The sequence below is a fragment of the Setaria italica genome, chromosome III (genome assembly GCF_000263155.2).
Source record: "Setaria italica strain Yugu1 chromosome III, Setaria_italica_v2.0, whole genome shotgun sequence".
NCBI classification, from domain to species: Eukaryota; Viridiplantae; Streptophyta; class Magnoliopsida; order Poales; family Poaceae; genus Setaria; species Setaria italica.
Window position 1 is genome coordinate 8,032,856 of NC_028452.1, and position 8,875 is coordinate 8,041,730.

The 8,875-nt window shown below is 50.0% G+C and overlaps 3 protein-coding genes across 3 annotated transcripts in view; 1 reads left to right on the forward strand and 2 right to left on the reverse strand.

The window, feature by feature from the left end:
- Positions 1 to 293, reverse strand: part of LOC101782507 — a 4,056-nt gene extending 3,763 nt beyond the window's left edge. The window contains exon 1 of the mRNA XM_022825208.1: positions 265 to 293. Coding sequence (XP_022680943.1) covers positions 265 to 293 — 29 coding nt within the window. The remainder of the gene's footprint in view (positions 1 to 264) is intronic.
- A 463-nt stretch (positions 294 to 756) lies between these two features.
- Positions 757 to 1,383, forward strand: LOC101764714 (pathogenesis-related protein PRB1-3). The gene has a single exon (XM_004963477.2). It carries the CDS (start codon positions 757 to 759, stop codon positions 1,351 to 1,353), a length of 597 nt encoding a protein of 198 aa, XP_004963534.1. The 3' UTR covers positions 1,354 to 1,383.
- Positions 1,384 to 2,320: 937 nt separating this feature from the next.
- LOC101782923 (UDP-glucose 4-epimerase 1) lies at positions 2,321 to 7,097 on the reverse strand. Its single transcript, XM_004960918.3, has 9 exons — positions 6,646 to 7,097; positions 5,315 to 5,364; positions 4,524 to 4,659; positions 3,872 to 3,973; positions 3,527 to 3,754; positions 3,339 to 3,423; positions 3,116 to 3,198; positions 2,914 to 3,005; positions 2,321 to 2,817 (listed from the first exon to the last, which is right to left on the reverse strand). Exons 1-9 carry the CDS (start codon positions 6,838 to 6,840, stop codon positions 2,721 to 2,723), a joined length of 1,068 nt encoding a protein of 355 aa, XP_004960975.1. The 5' UTR covers positions 6,841 to 7,097; the 3' UTR covers positions 2,321 to 2,720.
- Between the last annotated feature and the right edge of the window lie 1,778 nt (positions 7,098 to 8,875).

The following is an 8,875-nucleotide window of genomic DNA, read 5'->3' on the forward strand; positions in this document are numbered from 1 at the left end:
CGCCGGCGGAGGAGGTCAGGGCGGCGGGGTTGGAGCCGGGCGGTGCTATGGCGTTGGGCTCGGGGGTGAGAGGAGGTGCGGTGAGAGGAGACGCGTGAGAAGATCTGGGTCGAAATGATCCGTTGGTTTTGGAGGAATCCCTTGGACCCGGATCTAATGGAAATATTTCCATGTGGGTTCGACCCAACCCAGTTCTCTTTTGAACCAAACGTGGGACGGAGGAGGTCCGACCCGTTCCGACCCGTTCCGACCCAGTAACCAAACACATAGTAAAAGGCTAAAACCACCACCATGTCACGCAAAAAACAGCTTCAAATGTGCTGACGAGTCAAATTCGAACTGGATTGATAGTTTAGGTGTTAACTTGAGACAAGACAACAGTTGTGGTTTAATTTAAAATAAAATTAGATAAACCGAATGGCTATTTGAATTCGAATGTTGCGCACGTCGGTTGGGCACGTCGGTCTCCAATCCAAAATCGTCGTTAACTATTTACAGCCTCTGACGTTGACCAGTCTAGGGGTAACAATACACGCATTTGGCGGGCCCACAACGCCCAGCTGTGTGGCTGGGAGGCCGTGCATGCTGCACGGTCGCCTGAAAAAAAGATGAAAGCCATGCACGCGAGACATGCGGCTTGCATGCAGAAGACCCCCCGCTCGTCGTAGGCCTCCCCCGGCCACCGATCAAGCCACACCCCAAGCAAGCAAAGATCAGGCCAGTTCCTCGACCGGCACCGGATCTAATCATAATCCAATGGCGGGGCTCCTCCTCCTCGCCGTCGACGCCGTGGCCCTGGCGCTGCTGATCCTCGCCGCCCCCACCGCCCCGCACTCGCTTGACGGCCTATTCTCCGGCTACGGCGGCGGCTCCCCGCAGCACCAGCAGGCCGATCCGACGCCGGAGCACGAGCACCACGTCCCCGCCGACGGCGCGCTGGCGCACGAGTTCCTGGAGGCCCACAACAACCTGCGCGCCAGGTACGGCGTGCCGCCGCTCCGGTGGAGCAGCAAGCTGGCCCGGTACGCGCGGCGGTGGTCGTCGCTGCGCCGCTTCGACTGCGTCGTGATGCACTCGCCGGCGTCGCCCTACGGCGAGAACGTGTTCTGGGGCACCGGCAGCAACTGGCGCGCCACCGACGCCGTCGCCAGTTGGGCCAGCGAGGCGTCCTACTTCGACTGGCGCGCGCAGGCGTGCCACCCGGGCCAGGTCTGCGGCCACTTCACGCAGCTCGTCTGGAATGACACCGAGTACGTCGGGTGCGGCAGGTCCCAGTGCTTCGTCGACGGCGTCTTCATCACCTGCTCCTACGACCCGCCGGGGAACTGGAAGGGGGAGGTGCCGCTCACCTGATTGATCTCGCGGCATCATCCTCTCCATCGGGGCAGGTAGCGTTGGTCGCAGCGGCCATGAGCCATCGTCCATATTACACTGTGCTATAGTTGCTACTCCCTCCGTTTCAAATTATAAGTTATTTTTATTTTTTTAGAGTCAAAGCATATCAAGTTTGACCAAATTTATACATTAAAGTCTAATATTCATGTTACCGAATAAGTGCAATTAATTTCTTCATTAAATATATTTTTATAATATATCTATTCAGTGCTATAAACCTTTATGATCATCTTTATAATTTTGATAAAAAATAAAATAATTTGACTCTTCAAGAAAATTAAAATGACTTGTAATTTGGAACGGAGGGAGAAATCTGTTAGTGCAATATTTGAATACGTGCATGTTAAATTTGATCGAGAATTTTCTTTTACATGAAAACAGAAATGAATCCATCTTCCTGCTATATATATTGGTCGAGTTACAATTTATTTTGCTGTCGTCGCCGTGTATACCAAAACTGAGAAAAAGGCCGACCTCCTCGTTTTTTCTCGGCAACGAGAAGAGGAAGAAACTTTTTTTTTTATGTTAGGCCCCTAACGTACGTAAGTAGGCCATTGGTATTCTATGCTTTAATGGGCCTTTTTATTGTGGGCCATTAGCTGAGCTCTGGTCTCTCTTCTTTTCTTTTAGGAGTTTTTTTTTAAATTGATTTTTTTGGGAGTTCCGTTGTGATCAATTTTTGGCTAAGAGTTCTTGTGAGCAGTGTCATCTCAAGTAATTCACTCTTGCGGTTCTTTATCATGATCTGCGTTTAGTTTGTTTGGGCTTTCAGTTCACCGACACAGAAAAGTGCGAGCATCTGGAGGTAGCTTAATTTTCCCCTGCACAGAGACGTATTTGCTCATTACGGATCTCCAGCGCTGAGTTGAGCGACCACAGGTATAATAGACAAGTCAATTAGTCTGTATAACAACAAAGCAGGAAATGGATCATGGAAGAAAACTTTCACATTCTGAATTGTTACCCCTGGTCGGGTCGGAGGCAGCAGGCACAGTACGTACATATATGTATCTATATATATATACCTATAATCAGTGGACATTTCATGGGGTTTATTCCTTGTCTATCTAGCAAAACCAATCATAAGCATGGATTAATACTAGACAGACCTAACAATAATCATATGTATAGCGGTGACAAATAAGCTGGATGGATGGGCAGCTGGGTCCTCCTACTCCCTCCCTCTTCTCTGTACAATGAGAATACGAGGCCCATCGATCATCCATCCGTCCTCGGATTAGTAGTAGCATCCGGTACTCTGCGACTTCTTTTTAATTACTACGACTAGTAGACTGCTGCTTGCTACCATGTGCTCCAATTCAGTTTCAGTTGCCGTTCTCGCTTGATCCGGAATACCCGTAGGGGTTCTTGCTTGCCCAGTTCCACAGGTCTCTGCACATCTCCTCAATCCCGTACTTTGCCCTGCAATTTCAGTTTCCATTAGGATCCATCGGTCCATCAACCACCATCTGTAGCAGAACGGCAAATATGTATACATCATCTGTGCTAACAACTTACTTCCATTTCAACTCCTTCTCGGCCTTGGCCGTTGCGGCATAAACAATCTCCGCATCTCCAGGTCTTCGCCCAGCAAACACCAGAGGGATTTTCTGAAAGAATCAATATGCCAGTCAGTTGATAAGTCGTCTGGGAACTGGCCGATGAGTTAAACATCCATCAGAGAGGACATACGTGCAAGCTGGCTTAAATAAACTCTTACCTTGCCAGAAGCCTTCTCAAATGCAGCCACCATTTCCAGCACTGACGTACCCTTTCCTGTGCCCAGATTGTATACTTCACACCCTGCATGTATCGAGATTACAATACCACGAAACAGATCAGCATCGCATCATTAGGTAGCTTTTGGTGAAACAGTAGCTGAGGTGCCGATGTAATTTACAATCAAGAGCTGCTTGAATAAGGTTGCAAGCCTGTCCTCTTACCTATTTTGTCTGAGTCTTCGTAGAGCTTCCTCAGAGCTGCTATGTGCCCATCAGCCAGGTCAACAACGTGGATGTAATCACGCACCTGGAAGGTGTTTTATTTACAGGAATACTTATATTAGTAACAAGCTGGATTTCTGAATAGCCTAGTATATATGATGTAATAACAGAGCAGATAGAGTACATACCCCAGTTCCATCCTTTGTGTTGTAGTCCGTCCCATAAACTGTCAGGTGAGGTCTCCTCCCAACAGCAACTTGCTGAACATAGGGCATCAGGTTGTTTGGGACTCCAGAGGGGTCTTCACCAATGTATCCGCTTGGATGAGCACCAACAGGGTTGAAGTATCTAAGCAGTATGATCTTCCAGTCAGGGTCTGAACGATGGACATCACGGCAGATATCTTCAATCACAAGCTGCAGCAAAGTATCATCACATCTTAGTCAGATTCTTTTTTCTACTTCCTTATTCCATTTTGAGGGCACATGTATTATGTAATTAAAAAGACAATTATTTTTGGGAAATAAAAGAACCTTGGTTCGCCCATAGGGGTTGGTGGCGCAAAGGGGGAATTCTTCAGTGCATGGCACTTCCTTGGGCCACCCATAAACAGTTGCGGATGACGAGAACACCAGCTGTGATGACAAAGAAACATGTTCAGTTAGCTTTCCTAGGCCAGACATATCGATCTGATGCATACATCACTCCAGTTGCTCTTGCTGCATGTATGCAAACATGACTACAAATTAGTGCTGGCGTATTATATAAGAAAATTTTGCTGGGGGCCAGGGGTGATTTTGCAGTTCCTGGTCTATGTTTCACCACAGAAAATATCATCACAGAGCAGTACGAAGCAGAAAACACTAGATGGATGGATTGCCTGCTGGCCACAGCTACCAGAATCTGGGACCATCTCATTCAAGATGTTGTCACGGATGGCATGCCTGCATGGCTCCTCCGTGACACAAATTTACAACTTGGGTGGCAGATGATGAAAAGAAAAAAGGCAGCGCACCTGGTCCAGAAAGCTAACTAGGACACCAGCATCCTGTGACCCCAGCAACACAAATGCAATGCAAAGTAGGCCAACCAAAGCAAGTTGTAAAGCAAACAAGATTGCCCAAAAATGCAGGGCCAGAGAAAAAGACGGAAAGCCTACTTGGCGTAATAGTACCAAACAATTACCTTCTTGCAGCCATGTGCAGCCATCACCTCGAGGAGGGTGATGGTGCCGATGAGGTTGTTGTCATAGTAATGCAGGGGCTTCTGCACGCTCTCGCCAACAGCTTTGAGCCCAGCAAAGTGAATCACAGCTTCAAACCTGCAACCACGATTGGAGTTCTCTGTGTTAGAAGCAAAGGAAATCTGAACCTTCTAAAGATCAACAGCAGTGGCCCAGCCCTTCACGAAAAAAATAAGCATCACAGACTGCTGAGATGAGCTGTGCTCTGAATAAATGGGGGGGGGGGGGGGGGGGGGGGGGGGGGGGAAAAAAAAAAAAAAAAAAAAGTAGTAGTGGCGGTGGTGGTGGTAGTGCATTGTTTTCCAGCAGGCCAGGAGCCAATTCAATTCAATCATTCGACACCTAAGCAAATACAAGCAAAGCAGCAGATTCGGCAGGCAGGTAAGTCAATAGTTCATTTGATTGGCAGGCTCCCATGAAAGACTAGTGCTAATGATGTTACGCTAATGATAAAGCAAGCAAGAGTGTCAAGATTACGAATAAAGTAGTGGCATACTGCAGCAAATCATTACTGGTTGGTTTAAATTCCAACTGGCGCCCGCCGGGCGCAAAAGTGGTTAGTGTCAACCACGCCTCGACTCATTGCTAGTTGGCATCTTAATAGTTACTTTATTTAGCATCTGTACTATGTTTTTTTGGGATTATAAACTAACAGAACAGCGAGGTACAAGGGGCAGAGGTTGATTCAATTCAATTGAAGTAAGTCGGGATTGCAATAATCTGATGTACGTACCTGTGGGACGAGAAGATGTCCTCGAGCGCCTGCCTGTCGCGAAGGTCAACCTGCAGAGGCAGCAGCAGCAGCATCAGTAAATTTGTATATCTACTGTTTTTGACGAATGAAAAGACCTAGCTGCCAATAATCATAAATTAAAATGGGAGAATCTAGGAAATTAATTAAGGTTTAAAATGAGATACAAACAGAAGTTGGACGGAGGAAACGATTGCCGAAGTCGGCGTGGTTTGATGAATTCCTGACCCAAACACGGAATGGAAAGCCAACAGCGACGTGCACCGGACAAAATTAGACACGCAACAACAAGGTGGCTGGCATGCCAGGCTGACTATCATAATATAGTCAGCCGCTAATCACGCAGAACGGAATAGGAATAGAATTGATTGGAGTTAGGCATGGCAGGTTCGAGGTCTGGTCGTGCGCCGCCGCCCGCCGGCGTGGCTGACCGAGCAAAGGGGGACGCAAGTGCAGGCCGGCCACGACGAGACGACGCGTGCGGTGCGATGCGTTTTGCTTTGTTTCCCACGCAACGCGGTCAGGCTGAGACCAGGCCGCGGGAAGGCGCTGAGACCAGGACGCGGGAAGGCGAGGATGCGTAGCAGCCATTTCCTCCCCTGCTGCGGCGTGGGATTGGGAATTGGACTCCAACACAACTGCATCCAGCCGGGGATATCCGGGGGTCCGTCCGCTCCAGAAGCATCCGTCGCATCACCCACATGGCATGCCGCGTCAACGCAAGGATGACCGACTGGTTCGGGTGGGCGGAAACGGCAAAGCAACCAACGCCACGCGACGCGAGGCCCCTCGCGGCGCATGGATGGTGTGACCCACCGACCCCGCCGGGCCAGCGGCCAGGGAAGATTCGAATCTTTCTGGTGCAGCGGGAGGGAAGGGAGTTGATGGAGGAGCAGTAGTAGATGAAAACTGAAGAGAGGACGGTGATAACCGCCATGCCCTCCGCATCCGGGGGGGAGGTGACAGAGGAGGAGGAGGCATGCGAACGAAACCGCCCCCGCAACCCAATGCGCGGAAAAGGGAAACCACCCAGCCCAGCCGAACCTGAGCAGTATTTTTTTAAAAAAAAACAACTCAAGGAAAGGAAGGAAGGAAGGAAGTTTCGTGAACTCTGAAGCGCAGGGTGGAAACATCGAATCCCCAATTTCCAGATGATGATAGAGAGAGAATGAGAGAGAGGACGATCCGGGTGGGAAAAAAAAACGACTAATCCTTCTCTTCCCTTCCCTCTCCTCCTCCGTGAAGGCAATTAGTTGCAGGCAATTAATCATCCGGTTAGGAGGAAGGAATCGGTCGGTGGATGCGATGCGTACCTTGTGGAAGACGAGGTTGCCACCGTTGTGTCCGGCGAGCTCGGCGACGCGGACGAGGGCGACCTCGGAGGCGTTGTCGAGGTTGTCGACGACGACGACGCGGAAGCCCTGCTGGAGCAGCTGCAGCACGGTGTGGCTGCCGATGTACCCGGCGCCGCCCGTCACCAGGATGGTCCTCAGCACGGCGGACACCATCTTCTTCCTCCTTGTGGATTTGACGATTATTCGATCTAGAGACGGAGGGTGGGTTGGAGGACTGGAGGCGGCTGGGCTACTACTGCTCGTGTCGAGAGGAAGAAGAGGAGGAGGATCGATTGGAGTAGAGTTGCGGCGATGGAATGGAATGGGAGGATGGGCTGTGCGTGCGCTGGATGAGTTGCACTGCCTCTTGCTCTCTCTCTATTGTATCCTGTTTGTCTGGTCTCTTGGGTTGGCAACCCGCAGCGGCTCTTCTCGGTGTTCATATATAGCCGCCCGGCCGGCCGGGGGCCGCCGGGCCGGACCGGGCCGGCGCGCGCGAGGATTCGGGAACCGGGGGACGCTGCCTGCCTGCCTGCCTGCCACGATGATTGATGATTGGAGAGGCGAGGAGGGGGAGCAGATTTTTCTCCTCTTTTCCTGCGACTGCGTCCGCGATGATCCCGCGGTGCGATGCGCCCGCCACGTCAGCTCCTCCTCGAGCCCTCAACCGTCCAGGTGTGCGATCGCGGCCTGCCGTATCCCGGACGCAATCCCATGCGCAAGTCTATAAAAAAAAAACGTTGTATCGGTGGAGGAGTGGGATTTGCTGCAGTAAGATTTTACTATTATAGTAATCACAGCATGGAATAATGGTTCGCTCTTATTTTACTCTCAGCCGCATTCTATTCCATTCCATGCAACAACATTGATACTGATACCAGTCACCAGACCAGGTGTTTCCCATCCCGCCGCCCTGACGTTCGCGGCCGGGCAGGGCAGGGCAGGTCTCCCCTTGGCCGGTCTCAAGGCGACATTTGTACACGCAACGCACCAACCACCGGCCCTGATGATGTTACCATGGTAACAGATGATGCATGGATCTATCATTCTATCAATCATCCAGGCACAGCGCATAGCTGCTGCGTACATTGGGAGCTTCGCGCCGTGCCCGCGCCGGTCGTTCGCGTGCTAGTTCGCCCCGAATCTTCCGTCAGGCTCACCTGAATCTTCCTGAATGTCCAGGCCGGCTAGGCAGGGAGAACGAGAAGGAACTCTGAAAGGAGGGATCGAGTCGCCATCGATCCAACCTTTCCATCGGTCAAGGCGAAAGCGATCGATCATATCGCAATGCACCTCTGCAGCGGTCTGGCCGTTACAACGCGCACAACCGTCAACCGCCATGCGTCCGCGTAAACAAGGACCCACCCACCGACCCCGCCGACCGTTAACACGATTCTGCTCTGTTTCTTCTTCGTCGCTCGCCATGTGCACCTTCGCCGTCCGTCGCCATCTCCGGTTCTCCCCGCCACGCCAGGCGCCACACGTCTCGACAGCATGCGCAGAGCGGTAACTTCGGATGGGTACCTCCTCTACGCCCCGTGAAAGTGATGCGAATCAAGGCCTCGGATATACCATGGACGGCTCCATCTCTACGGACTAACGATCCTTGATCAGCAAAAAACTAACGATCCAGTCTGCAAAAAAAAAAATACAATCAATTCTGATATACCATAGATTGATTTATATATAATTATGCTTTTTCTAATCCTAAAAAAATATATAGGCATGCTTTCCCTTTTCTTAAGAGACGCAAACGAGTCTAGAACTCAAAATATTAACATTTTAGTATCATATATTGGACGAAACTTTATTTTGGAAACTTATAACCTTTTCACTCGACAAACTTTGTATGGAAATTATAGGTTTCAGCGAAATCTATGACTTTCTAGTTAAACTTTTTTTATTTATTTATTACAAGAATAAGAAGAGTCTCGATTTTATTTAGTTTTTTCCTAATGGTTGGTTCGCTGTCCACGCTCCTGTTATACGTATATTTGGGAGTACGTGTAGTACGCGGTCATCACCCATCAGGATATTTATTTGGGTGTACAGTTACAAGGATGGATGAGTCAACGATAGAATTATAACAGTGGGCAAATGGGATGGCGATGTTGTTGTCTGGATTTGACCTCTCTTCATCCCCAGTCCTAGCTGTGTGCACAACGCGAGGTATAGACTTGGATGGATGCATGGGATGAGTTGTGCTTTA